This window comes from Molothrus aeneus, chromosome 9 (assembly GCF_037042795.1).
Source record: "Molothrus aeneus isolate 106 chromosome 9, BPBGC_Maene_1.0, whole genome shotgun sequence".
Classification (NCBI taxonomy): domain Eukaryota; kingdom Metazoa; phylum Chordata; class Aves; order Passeriformes; family Icteridae; genus Molothrus; species Molothrus aeneus.
In genome coordinates this window covers 6,338,554-6,360,792 of record NC_089654.1, presented here as the reverse complement: position 1 = coordinate 6,360,792, position 22,239 = coordinate 6,338,554, and the positions used below count along the sequence as shown (strand labels likewise).

General features: G+C 41.1%; 1 protein-coding gene across 1 annotated transcript in view; it reads right to left on the bottom strand.

Moving 5' to 3' along the window:
- EPS15 (epidermal growth factor receptor pathway substrate 15) overlaps positions 1-11,832 on the bottom strand; it is a 47,847-nt gene extending 36,015 nt beyond the window's left edge. The window contains 6 exon segments of the mRNA XM_066556165.1: positions 170-217; positions 532-621; positions 4,447-4,488; positions 11,546-11,626; positions 11,628-11,720; positions 11,722-11,832. Coding sequence (XP_066412262.1) covers positions 170-217; positions 532-621; positions 4,447-4,488; positions 11,546-11,626; positions 11,628-11,720; positions 11,722-11,832 — 465 coding nt within the window.
- Positions 11,833-22,239: the final 10,407 nt, after the last annotated feature.

The window sequence follows — 22,239 nt, the reverse complement described above, 5'->3', positions numbered from 1 at the left end:
TATTTATTGTAGCTTCCACTCAAATGGGAATTACATAGCCAGTCAAAATTAGAAAAAATCTGTTAGAAAAATCTGTTAGAAAAACTGCTTTCCTGAACCAAAAAATTCAACTTTCATCTTGTTTCAAGGCTGGGTAATGGTTAGTGATACACCACATAAATAATCATACCTGTTTGTTCAGGATACCTTTGCCATCAGTATCAGCTAGGTCCCAAATCTGAAATATAAAAATAATAAAGGGTTCACAGTGCTTCAGAGGAAGTTGGCAAGTCCTCCCTCCATTTATAATGGACTCTTGGAGGAAAGTTCACATCTTAACTTCCATGATAATACTTAATTGTGATGACAAATTTAAATATTGCAATAATTTCCATGACTGGATAGAAACTACTGGAACTATTGGATAGAACAACTGAAAACACATTAGGGAAGATCATGTATCCTGTAGTGCTACTAAGTATTTTAATTTAAAGAGGATACTATCTGAAGCAAGAAGGCAGGATAATTAAATAAAAAATTGCCATTAAATACCTTTCCAAGTACCAAATCTGTCAATCCAGACTTTTTCAAGAAAACAGCTGCATCAGAAGCTAACACTCTTCCAGCATTAGCAGAATCAACCTGGGAAAGAAAAAAATCCTCACATGACAAACTGGCCTTTGAATTGATGCCATCTCTTTACACAGGCTCTCAAAAAGCTACTGAAGAAGAATGCTCAAGTTAACAGTCACTCTGAGGACTATCTTCTGAACCTATCTAATTAGTCCCTCCTAATCACAGGCTTTTCTTCTTGATGCCATCAAAACATGTGATTTTTAAGAACAGAGATTTCCAGGGTTTGATTACTTGTCATTGTCCAGCTCTGCATTCGTTACTGTTAGGGTCTGAAAAAGAAAGCTCTGCTTTGAAGATACCTTTACCACCACAGCAGAGGGAAATACTCCCTGAAGTGAAATTTATTTACACAGTGAAGAAGTTGGTGATACTGGCAGCATACCAATCAGCATGCATTTCTCCCTGGATCAATAGAGAGATCATTAAAATAGAGAGTTATTCAAGTTCTTAAGTGGAAACGGTACCTAAACTAAACCTTTTCAAGTGGGAACAGAAAAAGGAAACCTACATGGTGATGGTAAGAGCTAGGGAAATAGAGGAAAAGCTGAGAATCCTTGAGAGCCTAAAGAAAAGGATTCTTCAAAAGGGCACAGTATGGAAAATAGAACTAGGTGTATCTTCAGTCCATTCAGACTGTCAGCCTTACTACACACCACAGGTAGGGTGATGATGATGACAACTGCACCATTTCCAGTCTCACAGCTTTGTGTTTAAACAAAGGCCATATTCAATATTGTGTTTGGAACACACCACCAGCTGCCCAAGCTCACAGCTGCAGCACACACAAGGTGCTCAAAGCTAACAGCTTCCCAAGATGGGATTAGAGCTGGCTCCTGAAAGACTGTAGGGAATTTATCATTTGGAAGGAATGCTGCAGCAGTTGTCTGTAGATACTTCTGAAAGGGAACAAAACACTCTGAAACCCCCAAATCGTAATTTAATATGCAAGTGAAAACAACTATTGTTTTTAACATAACCAGTATGATTTTAATTAGGAGAGGGCTTTTCCTGTAACTGAGGATGCCCTGGTCAGAGCAATAAGGTTGCAAACACTACAGTCCAGCAGCTGGGCTGAGTTATGGGAGAGCTGTTCATCTATAGGCACAAAGCTGCCAAGACAGAGCATCAAACCCCCTTTTAAATAGTGCAGTTGACCTTGCATGTAACGCAACAATCTTGGCATCCACTCAGAAAACCTCCAGCCTAGCACTCCTCCTTCAAGAAAGTCAGAGAACACCACAGTATCAGCTGTGTTTACTTTTTAGTTCCCCAAGTCCAGGCCAGAGGAAGGTGACTTTAAGGGATTTAAGCAGGATTCTTACTTAACCCAATACTGATCTAGTTTCTTTTTGTACAATTAATTATCAAAACCTTAATAGCTGTTTTTTTAAAGGGCTGATTTCAATTTCTGTACAAATTACTGAGTCTTGAGGGCTGGGGTGGGGTTACTTATGTTTGATTATTGCCCTGGGATGATGGCTGGAGTTTGTCAGTTATACACCAGCTTGGCAGAGCTTTTCCCCTGATGTGTAAGGAGCAGTTTCCACAGCTGCATCAGCCAACACTCCCCTTGTTACAGCCTGTCTCTTGTAGGACCAGGAATTACCAAAAGTTACAAACATCCATCTGATGTGATTAGGGCAGAAGGTTACAGTGAGAAGTGCTTCAGTTCAGGACTCATCAAGAACTCAGCACTGCTTCCCTGCTGCACTGCATCATGTGATTAAGTAATTTCCAAGTGCTTTATGACAGGTATTTAAGTTTATTCTTTAACCTCACCCTGCTTTGAGTCAGTCTATAAAAGGTTAAACAGAAAAATATTTATTTGAAAGAAAAGAGTGCCTTCTGAAAGGTTGAGGTTCCAATCTCATTCTAAGTACAAAAGGCAGGATTTACACCCATTTCACAACACACCTTTTGCCAGATGAATTCCTTTAAGTTTGTGATAGAACTGAAAGTGTAGTCAGCATCAGAGCTGTTCCAGGTGATGAATTTATTCATATAAAAGCACACTCCACCAGCACCATAAGACAAAGTGGGAAATGTCTCTCTGAATTTCTGTTCTGAAATCTGACATCTCCTTATCTGAGGAATGGAAGGGAAAAGTTCCCCAGTGGCACTGAAAGTCTTCTGACATGTTTGAAAGCTCCTCTTTAGGAAAAATCCTTGCAGCAAAGAGTTCATCTGAGCAAGTCAGAAAAATAATCCTCTGGGAAACAAATCCACTGGCACCACTTCACTAACAGTAACATCATGTTTAAGGAATCCCTGTTCCTGTACACTGCTGAAACCACTGGACAACAAATAGTGCTCTAATTTCACTAAGCTATGTATTCCAACAAATGGAAGACACTGACTTAGCAACCAGTATCACATTAGTGCTTCAATTCAGTTCCTTTATCCAAGTTTTTGCTCCACACTTCAGTGGTTGAGCAAATGGGGTCAGGAGGAAGAGACAGGCACATGGCAAAGTCCTGACAGTCAGAGTCAGGACTGAGGTGGCAACCACAATGTGCAGAACAATCAGTTCCCAGCCTTTTCTTGTATCTTATTATAAGGGACTCTCCTAAGGCTTTTAATCCAATGCCTGGAGATAAGCACACAGTGGATTTGTCCATCTGAAGGAAAACTTTATGAGGGTGATACTATCTCCTTCAGCCATCAGGAGCCATCTGAACTTTGATCAAGGTAAACTCTCTCTTCTTGTTTAGCAATTTCAAATCTGCTACTGTCCTGCAGTGGAGAAAATCCCTTACTGAAGTACAATGGCAAGCTCAGACTTCTGTTCTCAGACTGCTGTTTTTTGCACTTGATAATGGGACTAATCTTCTAAGCACAATCTGAAAATAGGGCATGGATAGAAATCATGGCCTTGTCCCTTCCCCAGCACATAGTTTACATTCTGATTTTGACACACAGAAGAAGCTCCTATATAAGGAGGCCATATACACCTTAACCTTAGAGGAGCATTACCAGTTACAAAGGTAAAAAAAAAAACTTGGTTGGTTTTTTTATAGGGTTCATCAATTACTCATCAGGTGTATTACAAAACAAAATTATTTTTAACTGTTTTATACAGCCAAGTGGTTTAACTTCCTTGAAAGTTTTTACAATACATTTGTACAATAAAGTACATTATGTACATGACTGAAAATACTGTTATTACAGAATAGGTGAAACAGCTATTTTTGAAAAAAAGTTGTATTTATAGGAATCAAAACGTCTTGGTGTCAAAATATAGAAGACAAGTGATAAATAATTCTTATATTTTATTTATATGTATTTTTCATTTTTGCCTCAAGTAGTCAAGAGATTTGCATCTGTTGAGTGAAGCTGCAAGAGCTACAGGCATTCTTTTTGCATTCAGTGGCCTTCTATCCAAATTTCACTCCTTACAACATCCTGTGATTAACTCTGGGGATATTCTGAGCGAGAATCAAGTTTTACATGACACTAACTGAGCTACAAATGCAAGAAATTAATCTTCACTTGTAAAAAGTAACCAAGAACATATCAATACAGCATTTTTAAAGAATTTACTCCATCCCAAGACTTCACAGTCTGTTAGAACAGTCAAGTGATGTATGTCATATACACCTGGCAGTTCCCTAGAAAATAAAGGTCATCTTACAACCAATATTAAATTTATACTGATAGAGCTCAGACCTACATGTTAGCTACTATGAAAATACATTTTAAAGCACTATTATTTTTCTTGAACTTTTATTGTTTACACACTGTTGATCAGGCTGAGTCCATAGCAAAAGAATATCAATTCTTTAAAATCCAGATGAGGATTTCAGAATATATATCCTTTCAGAATATACATACCTGTCGATAGAATTTCTCATACACAGGATTTGCACTCGATAGCTGTAAAAGAGACACAGAGGAAAAATGAGCCCTGGAGATCCATATTTCAATTTCCCTCTCCCTGGACACATAAAGACATAAAACACACACTCCACTGGTCTTCAAAGAAGCATTAAGGATTTATTCTGTACAATGATGAGGAACTAGGACAGCTCTTCATGCTGTAACTTTTACAAGACTGACTTCTTGTTTTGCAGTCATTGACACCACCCCAGATCAGATTTCCCTCAGCCAGGTCACCAGGTGAGGCTGAATGAAACAGGAACTCTTAGGCAACATTGCCTGGGGGCAAAAGCAGAAACCTGAACCGACTCAGGCTAGGAAGTGCTCTCTAATATTAGAGTACAAAGCAACATCATTTTATTTCACTGTCCTCTGCATAGTTCTTTAGAATTTAGTGTCATATGCAACCAGCCTGTAAAATTTTCAGTTACCCAAATTAATCCCTGGATTCAAAACTAAACCCACAGCAACAGTACCACATTAAAATAGAATAATATTCTAACTTTGGGGTTTGTAACTTGAACTCCTGTTGGGGATAACTTCTGCCTTCATTCCACTGCCCTCTACCAGACATTTGGGGCTCACCTAAAGTTAAGTGGACAAGGATAAAACAGCCTCTTTGGAAAAGGTTCTTTCTTTATTTTTAAATTATTCTTAAAAACGCCAAAAAAATCTAAGACCTGAAACAATGCAAAACCTCATCTCTTGGCCTACATGAAATAACCTTGCCCAACAGACTGCCAAGAAATGAAGTGTTAGGGTTACTTCTCTTCCCCAGTATAAGAACAGGTACAAAATCAGATTCTGCTTTCATGAAGTGCACGTTGCCTAAACCAAAGGCATTTAGGCAGAGGATAATCCTAGAATTCAGAGTGTGTTGCCCTCACAAACCCTGTGGGAACAACTGAGCATAATACAAGCTAATTACACACTACTTACTAAAAAAGCCCAGAGCACATAACTTCAAATATCATCCAAAACCAGAGTTCTCCCCCTTAAGAGGAATAATAATGTCAAACCTCAGGGTTTGCAGACCTTTGTACAAACGGAATCCAACAAAGCAGCTTCTCTGGATTTAAAATTTAGACCTTCAAATGGAAATATGGAAACCAACAGCATCATGGATGTTGTCAATCACATCTTTGTAAAAACCTTTACTACAGATTGTATAAATGGTTGTCAGTTAAATAACACCACATCCATTTTCCTACAGCAACAGCTGCTCTTTTGGTTGAGTACTCCATGTTCACAAGTGCTGATAATCAGAAAATATTACTAAGAGAAGATGTTTGGTAGAAGTTCATTTAGTTTGATCTTGTGCAATCACAGAAAGTGTGCAGCATCACCAGAATGTCCTAAATACAAATTAGAGAGTACAGCTAGAAATAACAGGTAGAACAGCTAGAAATGCCAGCTAGAGAGTACAGCTAGAAATAACAGGAGAGCTTCCATTCAGAGCTGGTTCAGCAAGTATAGTGCCCCAGAGACTCAGCTTCTGGTTTTCTAGCTGGTTTTGGGGTTTTGTGTTTGGTATTTTTTGGTGGCTTTTGTGTTGCTGTTTGTTTTGGCTTTTTTGGTGTTTGGAGGGAGGGAACAACAACAGGGGCACACAGCTGGCAAGGTTTTATTTGATTACTAGGAGGTGGGTGGGAAATACCTCTCTCAGAGCCAGACATGAAAAATTACATAGGCTGGGGAACCATCATTGGTATTCACTGCAATACCTCCATTTTTATAGCTTAACCTTGCTCTGACTGCTCTGGTACCCAAAGACTCTTACTATTTCAGCCATCAACTAAACATGCAGTTTCACATCCCTCAAAATAGCCTGACACAATATTTTCAAGTTTTGCCAGCCCTCAGACTGCCACAACACTGATACAACAAACACCTTTCAATCATTTCCCAGCACTTCACAGCACACTTTATTTTCTTACCTAAACCTCACATGCTTTATTTACCCACTCAGACACACTTTGCCCAGCAACCTACAGGGGTAGTTCTCCCAAATATTCAAGTATTTGATTTACTAAGTGTTACTTCATGAGAAAGTGAAAGTCTAGGCACAGGACAAAACTAAAGCTGTGAGCAGAGAAGCAGAACAGAGCTGGCCAGTGCATCTGCTGGAACCCTCGATTCCTGTGCATCATCCCTCTTGCCCAATGTCACCCTTTGTTCAGCCAAATGTCTCCTTTTTACAGCCAAACTGATCACTGTCACTCCTGGACAGGAAACATCATGCTGAAGTCCTGCAGTGGAAACACTAAGTGCAAATAATCTTTTCATTCAGTATTTAAGAGTATGAGCCAATAATTCTTTACTTCATTAGTGCTTCCAATATCCATTTTAATATCAGTATGACTGAAGTAACTGGAATTTCCTGTGAATGGAAAAACAGTAGTAAAAAAGTTTCTCAGACTATTTTACTAGTAATAAACTTGCTTTTTCTTCAAAGTTTACCCCGTAATAAACAAACAAATGCAAATATGATCTAGGATATTCTTCTGGGATAAGAAAAAAAATACAGTTCAACACCTTTCCAAGTGCTGCCTTAGAATTTACCTGGCAAAATTCTTTTCATGGGATTTGTAACAACCATCTGTAGAGTAAATTCAGCTTGTTTTAAATGCAAAATGAGGGAGGGAGGAAAGGTCAGATTCCACAGCATATAAAAATAGAAAGACATTATTATGGCTCCATTTCAAAGTTGATCACTTCATAAGGGTAATGTGTGTTGTAGTAATTACAACCTTTGATACAAACCTATGAACTTTAGAATGATAACCTAGGAAATAAAAAACACCTTCAGGGACACCCGTCTTTTTCATCTTCTGTTGTCAGTCAATCCCCATGTTTTCATGCCTCTGGCACATTCCCATTTAGGTGTAATAAGATACTATTACCAGTCTGCCCACCCCATCCAGCCACGACCTTCCTTCCAAAAAGGCTTAAAAACACACAAACAAAAGCTGTCCATTGAGAAAAACAAAAAGTCATTTCCCCTTCCAACCCCAGTGAGGTATCAGGGGAGAAATAAGCTATTCTATCCTGATTAAAATCCAAAATACCATATTCTATCACAACAAAAAGCTCCAGGACTCATTTTAAGAGTTTCCAAAAGACACAATCTGGCCTTAAATGTTCTTCCTGTAGTTAGCCAGCCAAAAAGCAGGTAAGCTCAAGGCAAGCTGGTTTCCTTACAATGCCATTTCAAAACAATAATCAACTTCTCTCTTTTTCCTCTATTGCTTTATTGTCTTAGCTGAAGTGTTTCAGGGTGAAGCTTTCTACCACTTTCAATTATATAACCAGGTATATCTCCCACAGCAACAACAAATGTAAAGAAAATATTTACTATAAATTTCCACACAATTATTACCAAGTACTTAAAAATGGAGCACTTTCTTTCCCATTGAACAGCTGAAGCAGGCACAAGAACTGCTGTCTTCTCTCTGCAGAGATGTCTGTCACTGCATAATTAGAAATGGTTCCATTTAATTTTCAAATTGCTACAGAAAATCTCCACCATCTTCTAATCAGTACTGAACAAAGCCTGTGCAAAATGAAAGAGTAGCTGCACTGCCTTTTAAGAGGCAGCTTCTCTCTAACATGGTGGATGCAATACCAACCAAAAAAACTGGGTTGTATCTGCTTTAGGAGCAGTCAGTCCCCCCTGTGTGCAGGTTAAAATATACACATGCATACTCTGGTTTCTTCATCTGCAGGACAGAAAGAGGAACAACAGGTTCCTCATTCCACTAAAAATGACAAACTCTGATCTTTATTTAACAATTTTGCTGATTTCTTTAAAAAACAAAAACAAACACCACGAGTTTGCCAGAGACCTCAAAATCTCTGGCTCTAGATTATACATAATATGTTCATTAGTATGAGGGCATCGTTCATACTGCAAGTATTTGGATCCTGTGTATTCCAGTAACAAGACCTTAATCCTGGCAATGTGTGCACGAGACAGGAATCCATCCAGCCCAGCCTCAGTGTAATACTCCATGTTTCCCTTCAGCAACACAGCACAGCATTCTCAACTCTGCAACACAATGCTCAAGTCTAAAATGAGACTTGTAGCTAATTAGGATACAAATTGATACTACATGATTTTGTCTCGTTTACCAAAGCAGCTCGTAACTACTTCAAGACAATTACCACATTTCTCACAAAAAGCATTTCATCAGGAAGACAAACACAAAGTTATCTTCCTTTTCCTCCTGAGTACTTTACAGGGCTTCCCTGAGCTGTGAGCTTACCCTTCAATCACAGCCAGTTTTTCAGAATAAACCACAAGTTCTATTTTCAAGAGCAACTAGAAGGTACTGAATGTCCATATTAACCCACCTTTCAAGAAATACCCCTGCCCCATTTTCCACATCTTTAGTTCTCTGTTCTTCCTCTAAATTCCTCACATGAAATTGAGCAACCATCCTTGGAAGGTCAAAACATACAACCCCTTATACTGGTTTATAGCTTAATTTGACTTTTCCAACAACAGATGACAATCTGTGAGATTGGTCAGTTCCTTCTCATTGCTGTTGTTTGCTTGTTTCCAAACTAAAGGCAACCACAACAAAACACTCCCGTGGTAAAAGTTCCCTTAGAAGTTCCACATGAAATTCACAGTCATGCGTTGAGCAAACGCAAGTGGCAACAAGATGTTCCAGAATGGGTTCAAAATGGGGAGATTAAAAATACTTCAGATATTTACTATTAAAGGGAGAGAGGAGGGGGAGATAATCACCTTCACTTTGCAACCCTTGTTCAAGCATACTTGGTGTAATAAATTTCACTACAGCTACACAGTCCTGAAGTATTTTTACTAATCAGTGAAAATAATACAATTAGCCCAGAAAAGTTTCAAATTACTGAAATTACAGCTTTGATATTCAAATAAAGGACAGCAGCCCTCTCAGACATTGCAGCTGCAAAGCCATCTGAAAACACCCTCATCTCAGCTGGAAATACCCAACGTCCCAGCCATGCTAAAGCAGTGTCAAACCAAGCACAGGAAGGGGAACAGAAAATCGGACCCAGCAGCGAGTCTGAGTGCAGGTTCATGCGCCTCCTGCTCCCTGCGTGTGACCTGAGCAGATCGTAGTGATCTGCACAACTTCACTGCTGCTGTCCGTAACCGATCTCGGTGCAGCCACCACTGCCCTCCCCACCCCCGTGCCCTCATTTTCACTTCCTCACGCTCTTCAACAGATTCTGGGCACTTCAACACTTGTGAGGACTTTTTATAACCCAAAAATTCCACATGTTAGAACCTACGTTGAAAAGAATTATCTTCAGGCTTGCTTGACTTCCTAAGATGATTCTTATGCAACACAAGAAGAAAAAACAAACAAGCCAAAAAAAGAAATCCCCACACAAATGGTCAACACACAGAAATATCTCCCTCAGTTTAACCACTGTTGTAAGCTGCAGCCACAATGGTTTTAAGGATACTGGCAATTTTTCTGCTTCTGTCAACATTATCACATTTGTATTTAGTCCCCCATCCATGTGACTAAAAAAGTAAAGAAATTCTATAATGAAAGGATTACACAGCCTGTAAGCAATAATGTCTTGCTGTAGAACACACCAGAGCCGACACTCCACTCCTCTTCCTAAATCAAGAGACAGAGCAGCTCTGTGAAAACTTCTTTCCCTTCAGTAAGCAGATGTTTAAAGCTTTTTCATTTACTTGAAGACTATTAAGAGACTCAGACAATGCTAACTTAGCCATTTTAATATAAAGCAAGCTTTCACAAAAAGTACTATACTTCATAACTCTATACCTTTAGACTCCTAAAGACATATTTGTTTCTCCACATATTCACCTTTTCACTGAACCACCCCTTCTTTCCTTGAAATGCTTGATATTCTCAAAAGCAAGCTGCGTAAGTAACTGCAAACTTGTGCAGCCCTGCTGCCAGCTTTTTAAGTTTACTTCCATTTGTGTAAGCAATTCATTGAGCTCATTTACCCGCTTTGCTTTCTGTAAATGTCACAACTGGCTATCAGATTGAAGCATCCCAAGCCAGGAGGGTGAACCAACAGGCCCACCTCAGCCTTATAGCAGGCAGGAATGGGAATTTCTCATCTCACTGCTAAATGAAATTAAAAAGTACCAAAAAGTGCCGTTCATTAGCTATTGCAGCTCTAGGGAATAAGACATGATCCTAACGGTATAGAATAACCTGTGTGAAGTGATTCCATCACCTCCAGAAAAAAATGCGAGCAACAAGGATTGAGGTGAACTGAGATGACACGAGCACGGAACAGTGCCAGAGTCTCCAAGTTTTGGGGCCATCACCTGCACAGCTCCTCACTCTAAGGCACCTGTATGGGCACTATGTGACATACCACGGGGTCACCCCACACCCCACACCCCGGGGCCCACCAAAACCAAGGTAAAACGATACTGCAGGCAGTATCTGCGGAGATGGGTTTCTGTTAAAACAAGGAATTCGTCTGTCTCTCGCAGGGTCACCTGCCCACGGTCTCGCTGCTCCGGAGAACCCCTCGATGCCGGGTGTGCCGCGGGGCTGGCACCGGGCACGGACACCTTAACCCGGCGCTATCGCCTTTCAGCCCCTGCGCGAACGCTCCCCGAGCCCGCCCGCCCTCGGCGTTCCCGGGACGGGGCTCGCTGGGCTCCAGCCCGGCGCCCCGAGTCCTACGGAGACAAAAGACGGACCGCGACCGCCGCCGGCGCAGCCCCGCCCGCCCAGGGCCGCTCCCGCGCCGGGTCTCCTCAGCCCCGGGCAGAGGCACCTGCGGCCGGGCGGGACCCGTTCCCCGCCCGTGGCACCCCCGGGTCGCGGCGCGGGGCTGCCCGTCCGCCTCCCCTCGCCGCCGTTCTCCCTCCCTTCCTCCCTCCCGCAGCCACGGACACACCCCCGCCCCGCCGCCACCTGACAGCGGCGGGGCAGCGCTGCGGGGCGGCGGCGTCCGCACAAAGCGCGGGCCCCCGGGCAGCCCCGCGGCGCCCGGCCGTGCCTGCGGCGGGAGCGGGCGGCGGCGGCCCCGCGAGCGGGCCGGGCGCGCAGCCCCTTACCTGAGCCAGGGAGAGGCGCGCGGCCATGCTGTTCCATGCCCCCGGCCGGGCCGCAGGAAGGACGCGCCGGGCCCCGCCACTCGCCGCACAACTTCGGCAACTTCCCCAGCCGGCCCCGGGCAAATCCCGGCACCGGATCCGCGCCCGCCCGCCGGACGGAGCCGGAGCCTCCCCCGCCGCCACACGGCAGCGCAGCCGCGCGCAAAACCGGGCGCGGATTGCCGGAGCCGGAGCCCGCTCGAGGCAGCTGCAGTGAAAACCCGGAGCCGGAGTCCTTGGCCTGACATCCCTCACTGCCCGCTCCTGGCCCTCACCTTCCCTGTTGGCCCTGCTTCTGCTGGAGATGCTTCCAGCATGGTGAATGGTTGCCGTTCTCCAGTCCAGTCATGACACGGCGGGAGGGAGTCCCAAAACAGGAGGTGAACCAGGTCTGGGCTCAGTTGCAACAGAATTGGGCACAAAGCCCAGGAGGAAGCGGCACGTGAGCCCAGCAGGATGTCCTGACCCGACGCATCCTCACAGCGGTGAGGAGCAGCCCTGGGCTCGGCCTCCTGCTTCCCTCCACTCACAGGAAATGGGATGCCTGTCCAGGCAACTCATGGTTGTACTTATCCTTCTGTCTCTCTGCTTGTACTCAGGGCAACAGTGGCTCTTCTGGGGCGGGTAACCAGAAGAAAGGGATGAGCAACCCTTATGGCAGGAGAAACTATGAGACATCACAGACACAAAGGAGCAAGCTGGAGTGCGGAGTAAACTGCACCGCATTCTCCAAACCCATGCAAAACAATTGTGTACAGACTGGCTGAAAACAATACTTGTGTCACCACTCATTCTCCTGCTCCTCCTGTACCTGCTCATCTCCCACTGGCTTATTTCCTCTCCTACTCTGAGCTCTACACTACCTCAGCATACATCAGTCACTGAGGGCTGAGAGAGAAAACGTTCCTATTTTTATACTTTAACCCAAGGTGGTTTAGGCACACATTTAAATTTGAAATATGCATTTGGACCTGTAAGAAGAAATTAGCTTAAGTCATACTTGATTACTGGAAAGCTTTCCCTACATGCTCTGTTTTCTTTATCTGTTCGTAATTCTCTACACCTCTGCATTGTTTTTGTGCCCCACCTCTGCATCCTGTCATTCCTCATCTGGCAGTCATCCTGAGCTGCTAGTGCTCATCATCTGTCCTGAAATGTGGGATCCCTCCTTCCCACCTATTCCTTAATAAAGGTTTTATAGAAGCTCTGCTTTATCAACCTGTTTCTCAGCCATTTTTTCAGCAAGAAAAAGAAGATATGGAGGGGAAGAATATAAAAAGCAAACAAAATAGATATAAAAATATTCACACCATTCACATACTCACTGTCACTTCTCTACTCCACCTCACACTTCTCCCATAAGCAAAATCCCTAGAAATCAGCACAGACTTTATATTTCTAGGTTGATTTTTTCTTCTTTGATTAAAATTGGAATTCTATCCCAGAATAACTAATACCTTGAAATTAAACCAGAAGATTTTAAAGCTACAGCTGTGTCTCCTGGGGAGAGCAGTATTTTTGGGAGGGGGCCCCTTGGTAGGCATTTGGAGAGCCTGGGTTTCTGAGCTGCCATGAGCTCATGTGGGTGCCCTTTGCTCGATCAGTTTTTTCCCTCATCTCTCAGTCTTGCAGCTTGGCAGTGACTGGTGGCCTCTCAGGAGAGAGGTTACACCCAGGCTGATGTGTTCTCACTGCAAAGAGAAGGAAAATGCAAAACAGGGACTTGGGATCTGGCTCTGGAGTTGGAGGCTTGGTGCCGAGAGCTGCTGTGAGCAGGATTTTGTGGGCAGGATATCTGGCTCAGCAGTGTTCTTGCTGCTGTTCCCTTTCTCTCCTGGGTGTTGCATCAAGTATTTTCCACCAGGTCCAGGAAGAGACCCAGAGCTGCAGCAAGGCTCTGGAAAAAGGGTGTTGAGCCAAGGAACTTGTGCAGGTCAGCCAGCAGAGCTGTGTCACCCCAGAGCACAATTAAAAGCCCCAGGTGCCCTCAGAGCAGAACATTTGTCCAGTAGGGAGATCTGCTCCAGCTGTCTGCTCCTGAGGGCCTTCCTGACCCTTTGTGTTACAAAATAAACACAACAGACCCCCCATTTTACTCCCTCAAACAGTGAAATGCACAGCAGTCTGCATCCAGAGAGCCTTTCCACAGCGTTCTCCAAAGCTGCTGTGGCAGACTCCAAGTTGCACCTGCAGCTCAGGAACGAGCAGGCAGTGCCAGGTACGTGGTTATGTACCTTCACCCTGGCTGTGCACACTCAGACATCAGGCATGACCACTGTGTCCACAGTCAGAGGACAAGAATCACTGAAGGTAACCACTCTGGCCTCTACAAATTAAAATAATAATGAGTTTCATATAATCAACACTGAGTTAATGTGGTCACGTAGATCTGTTGTTGATCATTCTGTGCATCTCACAGACAAATTGTCCTGGATGCCTCCAACCACCTGAGTTAAAACAACCAGCTCAGAGCCTCAGACATCTCTGTAGCAATCACAACAGCACTTGTCAGCCAGCTGATGGTGAATGATTGTACTGCAGATTTTCACAAATCTAGAATGACAGCTCCCAGAAGAAAAACAGCTCTCTGCTCCTCAGCTGGAATCGAGATGTCATCACCTGACATTGGATCACAAAACTGGACTTCATACTTACTTTCAGCCAAGAGAAAAACACAGCTACTAAAATTTATTCAAAGCTGTTGGCAGGTTTGCAAAACAATGCCCTCCAATGACCTTCTTGGCTTAGCCATGAGCAGCAGCTCACCCGGGCTTGGCTAGGGTGGAAGAGCTCCTGAAATCTGGAACAGAGGGATTTTCTAAATGTACCTCTCCTCTTATTTCCTCCTCAGTGGAAACCCCATTCTTCAGTCTCTCCCTTTGCTGACCTTTTGCAATATCTTCTGTGAATTGTGTAAGGAGTGGTGGGATTCTGTGCTGGGTTTTCAGGAAAGCCTGTTAAGAACATAAGAAAGTCAAAAGATCAATGAACTGCAAGAATTTTAACAGTTTCATTTTATATCTTTTTGCATTCAACATGAATTCTCCTGCAGGAAATATTTATCTGTAATCAGCTCTGTAAGAATTGCTATATGTTGATTTTTTGTTGCAAGATCCTCTACTACAGTGCACTTCATGCCCAAAGGACATGGAAAATAATAGTATTAGCATGCTTTTATTTGTAAGTGTAATAGGATTTTCTACAATTCTAAGTACTGGCATTTTGACAAATAGGTACCAGATCTCAATGTTCTTTATTGTTTCTTTAAAAGTACAATGCACAAGGTTATGTCTGCACTGGACAAACAAGGGACTGCTAACAAATCAAAACTAGCCAAATGGCTGGTGAGGACTGGGCCTTGCAGCAGTGCAGCGAGCACAGCAGCAGCACAATCATTTTGGTGCAAATCCCCAGGTGAAACACTGTGTAAGAGTAGAAAGTGACTTGTTCTGGTACAGCTGAGTTTGAAAATGTGCAAGATAGCACAGAAAGACTCTCCACCAGTCAGAGTCAAACACTAACAACCTCTGTTTTATAGATCTCCAAATATGATTGTTAGTAAAGCTGGTAATATTTGAATCATATCCACTGATCTCCCTGGAAATAACATCTTGAGTGTCCATCTCTTCCTTTCTTAGAGCTTTGCTCACCCTGTGGATCAGCACCCAGGCAGCCCATAACAGCACACAGGCATTCAGTGTGATTTGTGCTGCTCGGCATTTCGTGTGACTCGCTCTGCTCATTCTAGGAAAGGTGTTACTACAGCCCATGAGCACTCCGGAGGCTGAGAGAGGAATGACTCAGCCCTGCCTCCTGCATTCCTGAGCAGGAAATGAGGTACCCAGCTCTCTGGAATTCCAGTGCAAAGCAGAGCAGGAGCTGCAGCATTGCGTGTACAGAACCAAGGATTTGAAAGTAAGAAGGACTAAGCCACTTTGAGTTTTACAGAATAAAAGGAAACATATGCATCAACACACAAAATCCCGGCCAGAAAAAGGAATCCCTGCTCTATGATCCAAGACTGTAATGCAAGGGAACCTGCCCACAGGCAAACAGACATTGCACAGGTTTCAGAGAGCCGAGCAGCACCCATGCTCCTGACACAGAACAGCATTTCCCACATCTAGGTTACTGAAAGATTCCTCCTGAGAAATAAGGAAGATCATCACACAAACCTTGACAACCTTTGCACTTGAGGGGACCTTTTATCAGACATCTCAGAGTTCTTTCCAGGATTAGTGACACAAGCTGGTTTAGGAAGTCACCACTGCAGGTGTGCCTTTATCTAGAAATCCACCCCAGGATATGCTTTGTGTGCTCTTTCCATTTTATGCAGCTGCAAGTTTTCTAGACAAAGGGTTACAGATAGGCTGCTATGCTTTAAGGCCACAAGAGAACACTACAATCATCTAGCCAGACTCCAACAGACCTTCTGTAGAGATCTGTTAATTTCTGGGTTTCTTTTGCATAAAACATGCAATCTGTGAGCCCTACAGTGTATCTTCTAGGAGGATGTGTAGTTACCAGAGCATGTGCATTGATCATTATGAAAACTGCATAGGAATTATCTGCTTATTCATCTTGTGCTGTGCTCTTGTCTTCTTAAGGTGGTTTGCACACTTTCAAAGTTATAGCAGCTTTGAAAGTATTTCAAAGTGGGTTGTGGGATGATCAAATTTATATAAAACTGTAGCAGTATTAAAGAAACACAAACTGGGGTATTAAGGTAACAGCATATTTCTTCATCTCTAAAGTGTTTCCTGTTCAGATGTTCAGAAGTATTTGACTATATCTGAATTTAACTCCTTCATCTGGCAGAAACAGAGTACAGTATGGGGTCTTTGTACCTCTTTGTTTTGCAAAATGATGTCATCCATATTGCCAGTATTCAGAAATGCAAAGGGTAAAATTGTATTTGAACTGTAGTAATTAGAAAAAACAATCTTGAGTTTCTATTAAGAGAATGGTAAAATTGAAAATAACCTGAATAGGGCTTGAGTGAATCTCTTTAATCATATTTGATGGAAGAGTTGGCAAATCCGAAATGCAGCAGTACAGATCCATGCTATTTTAAAACATACACAATTTATCTTTCCATTAAGACTGTAAGCATATTTTCTCAAACTGATTTATATTAGCCAGTTTCATGGGGCTACACCTCATGTTGTAAAAGAAGAAGAGAAAATGTAGATATATACAAGAGGTCAGCTTGACCTCTAGATAATTAGCTGGATGACTGACAGCATAATGACATTTTTCATTCAAGACCATATCCGAAACCCAGAAAAATCTTCAGTAGGCATTCATTTGACATGTCCAGCTAATGTAGCAGCTGGAGATTTCGCTGTTCCTTGAACAGCTTAATACTTGTTCTGAAATAGAACAAGCAATAGCACTGCTGAAACAGCATCAGTCTTCATTATAAATTAAACACATCGATACCATAGTGTGTGGTGTATATTAAACCAAAATGAGGGTTGAAAACTAATATGTTTACAAAGTAGCAGGCAGAAAAGCTTTTACCAACAGTTTCTTCTGTTCCCCGTTTCCTTAGGCATGTTGTCTATAACATAAATCCACATTGCCCATCTTTCTGAAACAATTAAAAGATTATTATGTTTTAAGAAAACAAAAAATATTAAAAAATATAATCTACACACTGAATTCCCAACCTTTCCCTAACCTAGAATTAGTTTACTCTGCCCTTCACAAAGATTACTAATTTCAGAATTATAAGATACATGAAGTAATTAGATAAAAGAGCATTTGGTATTTTTTCTTCTCATTAAATGGTTTGTCTTTAAGACAAACTCATGATTGTTAATGGTAAAAGACCATTTTTATGGCATTACTGTAACTCTTCATACTAGCAAGTGTTTCTTCTTGAGACTTCCTTACTTGTCCTCCTAATTATTTTCATCTTCTTATCTATTTTTATCTTCTCCACTTTCTTTCATTTTCATCTGCTCTTAATTACAAAATGGTTCAGAAAGTATTAGAACAAAATAACACCAATGCAGTAACCTTAGCCATAAGACAAAAAATAACTTTCACAAATCACAGTAACCTACTACAGCAACCCAGTCTTCAAACTGAGAAATTCAGGTACCAACATTTAAATCATATTTTTTAATTCATCCTTATTCAGGTCAACACAATATTCCTATTTGATTTTACATTAGTAGTTAAAACTTCTCCTAAATGTAAATCACGTTCTGCTTGCTCTCAGCAATGAAGTCTCTCATGTAGGGAGCTGCAGCGACAGAACAGAGATCTCAGCTGAGTTAAGGCAGTGAGTGCCAAAGGTTCAGTGAGATGAGTCAAAAGGCTCAACAATGGTGGAAAATCAATCATATTTGAAAAGGTGTTACTGATTTAGCCCTCAGAGTAGACAAGGACAGAGATGATTCGACCATTTTAGTTAACTTTGATCAACTGACATTTAAAATGGTGGTTTTGCTGCTATGGAAAAGCTCACAAATTATTGACAAATACAGTGAGAAGCAAGAGCAAAGCTTTCCTACATCTGTGTCAGTGCTGAGAGCTGTAAAGGAGCCTGCAGGTTGCACTCTGTGAAAGCCATCAAATACCAAATTGCAATGCTCCTTCTGCAGGCAGAAGGAACTTCCACAGATGCTCTTTCAGCTGCATTTCCCCTTCTCAAAAGCACAATCCTGCTGTATGTCCATAAAAGAGAAACCACCATGTGGGATTCTTTTTATTTACAGCCCTGTAGCAGGGAGTGGAATCTGTTCTGTTACTTGGCCAACTATTGCACAACATCAGCAGGCAAAATGTTCCTTTAAGTGCAACACATATAATCCCACTGGTGTCAACACATAAAACTAAGGAATGTTCCTTAAAACCTCTCTTTGCTTTTTGGACTCCTGAATAACTGACATGTAATTATATTTTTTCATTCTTCTACATCGGGTTGGTACTATCAAAAATAGAGTGTAACTTGACTGATGTGATAGTACCAAAAATATTTGTGTTTATGAAAAATGTTTTAAACACATACAATAAATATCACTGCTAAGTATTAAAGACTGAATATGTAAAGTACAAGATCACTGAATAGTTCACAATTCAAAATATGTTCTCATTTGATTGTACACACAATGCAATTAAAATATGAAATATCCTTAAATATGACCAAGTTATTTGCTTAATGACTGATTTGTTTCCTGGTTTGTTTGGTTGGTTGCTTTTTTCTTTTTTTTTTAAGATTAAGTTGCAGAAGTAATGCAGCAGTGATTCAGCCTCAATGGAATTGTTAAGGTGCGCATGTGACTGATCAGATGCCAAAGGGCATTAATGGACTTTGAACTCCATCAGCTGACAAGGACTTGCTTTCCTCTGTGCCACTTTATGTTTCTGTACTGTTATCATTAATAAAATATATCTCACCTGTTGAACAGGTGAAGCTAATACAGCTATAAACAGATATAGCTATGCAACAACTACAAAGTGAAAGTCTGGTGACCATTCATAATAAAATGTTTCTTCAAATGACATTTAGTAGCATTGAAAGCAGCTGTGGTAAATTCCAGTGTAATCATCACTGTAACTTAGAAAATACATCATGTAGCTTCACAACAGTTTTTCAATCAAACTTCCTCTCTTTACAAATAAAATTCCATTTAAATATATTCTGGTTTTAAAAATGCACTGTAGAATCTGAAAGACTCTGTCAGCTATCACTGTTATTGGTAATACTAATTTAAATGTGCACAAAATATGAGAAGCAATTGGAGAATATTATTTATAAATACCGACATCAGATTACCAAAATTATTGATGATGATGCATAAGCATCAAACCACCAAGATTTTTCAGATCCCCATATCAATTTAATTTGTTGAATCAGCTCAATGACAAACAAATTTGACCTTCTCTAGAAGGACAACCCCTCCTCCCCAAAGTGCTCACAAGACAAATATATATCAGGTAGAAAACTGACACAAAGAACACTGAGGTCCAAAGGAGAAAAGTAGCAAGGTTTTAGGTATGAAACAGAGGCAAAAGCCATGTAAAGCAGGTAAGGTCAGATAGCTGGATGAGTTTTGCAGAAACAGAAGAGATATCCTTCCTGAAAGAATCTCCATGATTCAAAAGACATTCAAATTCCATCCAAAAACTGAAACATTCTTGATTGTCAGTCTCTTTATGTTTAGTGAAGAGTTTGTTCCTGTTGAAATCAAGTTTACTGTAATGTTTTTTCCTTACAGAAATATCTGTACAAAATGATTTGATGAATTTCTCTCTCCTTTCCTTGTGATAGCATTAATGATGGTAAATCACACATATACAGATGAGCATGAGAAAAAAACACTCCAAAATCATCAGTAGAGCTATTTAGTTAACTGTAAAATGAATATATAGATGAGTTGCTCAATTTAGCCCAACTCCTTAATTCTTCTAAGTAGGGAATAAATCCCAGGATAAAAATTAGCTGTGGGTCTCCTACAGAGGGCTGCAGAACAGATCCATGTTGTGCTAGATGGCACAGCTGCCAGCCCAGAAATACAAACCATGCAGGTACCTTGTAGAGATCAAGGTGAGGAAAACCTGTATTGTTGTGTTTCTAAATACAGGTATATAGTTACTAATTAAAAGAATGGAACAGAAGATCTTAGATGGGAGTGTGTGGAGGTTTTATGTGTGTTTTAACTGTATTTATCATGTACATTGGACAACAAATTGAAGCAGATCCTACAGCCAGAACTTCTGCTGCCAGTGAGGCTTGAAAGGGGAAAAATATCCAAAGATTGCTTCAGGACATGGATGAGGAAACTTCTGATCAAAGTCTCTGACAGAAGCACAGAAGCTTGGATTTCTTCCTTGGATTTCTAAATCCTTTTCTGGATAGTTTTCCAATCAGGCTACTAGAAATTACTGTATTTTTAATTTAATTTCTACTTCAAGAAGTGTGGTAGGGGCAGGACAGGCGGCTTGGCATGTGGAACAACTGGCACAGATGAAAGCCAGCCAGATGGCATTAGGCTAAAAAAGTTCTCTTGCCCAAAATATAGCACCCACGTCCTTGGCAGATTCTAAAACTAGCACAGAATCTGTCTCTGTCTCTCTTTACCATTATCACACAGCTGACTTTTATATATATCTGCAGTTCTGATCCCTGCCCTTACAGCTTTGCAATAACTTCACAAATTTCTCATATGAGGGAAGCACTTAACAAGATTCAACAAGGAGAAAATTTTAATTAGACTTCTTCTTCTTTCAGGTAACTCAATTTTTTAACATTGATGGAATAATGTTAATAAATTCCTGTAGCTCTTTGGGGATTACTAATTTAAAAAGTAATCGAATTTAATCCTTGAATAAGCAATGTAATATGAGGATCTATTTTTTAGCAGATGAGCAGATTAAATACATCACAAAAAGTAAAATGCCTCAAATTTTAGATGTTACACATTTAATTGCACATATGCAGTTATTTGATTAAATGAACTATGTGCGCTATTTGAACCAAGAAGAAATATTTCCAAGCTCAATCTAATCTCATAATTAAGATTCCTCATGTACATCGAGTAAGATCTGCCCAAACAATACAATATATCTACATTTGGTCAATGTTCTGTTCACAATTTATTATAAACTATACTAAAGCCTGATCCTCATTACCAGAGGACTTAAACTTTGCTAATAATGCAATTGGGGAGTTTGCTTAATGTGAAAACCTGTAAAAAAAGAAATATAATTATCTAGAAAGAGAACCTGTGACAAAACTGCATTTATCCCTCAAATCCCCTGGTTAGTTCTAGATTTACCATTTTTTCCATCACTGCACTATCTGAGCCAAATTTTCTTCTCATACACAACTGCACAATTGCTATCCAAGTCCACAGGTTCAGAGAACTTCATGAAGAGCAGATGGTCTTATGTCAGTCTCTACTGCTTGCAAAGAAATCTCCTCCATCTCCAGCCAGCATGAGATTCAACAGCCAGAGAAGTTCTGCACAGTGCTCATGAGAGGGAAGTAATGTGTTCCCCTGAAAACTGGACAAGGAAATGCCTAAAATTGCAAGCTGACTGAAAGAGTAAAAGGAATTGAGTCAGCATTCTGGGGAAAGGAAGGAAAAGGGAGGGGTGGAACAAGCAGTATATTCTAAAAAAAAAAAAAAAAAAAAAAAAAAAAGTATGTTCAAAGCAGATACCATGAAAAAGATAAGTGCTACTACTATGCCATAAATAATATAAGACTCACATAATGCACCATTAAAGTTTATGGATCAAATCCTCTTTCCTGGCCATGATGTACTTAGGCATTACAAAGACTCTCACAGAGTTGGTTACAGCTTTCTGATTCACTACCCAGCCCAGTTCATCTCTGGCACTGAGATGGGACTGGAGATGATTCATTAATGGAGGGAGCCAAATTGCAATTTCTCTACCCTACAAGCCCTTTAAGACACTGTTTAAAGGGGCTGTAAAACTGGCTTATATATTTCCTCTTAGTTCATTCAGAACTTTTCAGTCTAGAAAAGAAACTTCCTGGACCTTGGGTGCTTTTCTCTTGTTTTGCCTTACCTGAGCACTGCCAGGGGGCCCCGGACAGTGAGCAAGGCCTAAGGCTTTCCCCTTCTAAAGCCCCCTCAGGTTTCTCCAGCTTTGTGAATGCTTCAATTTGTCCC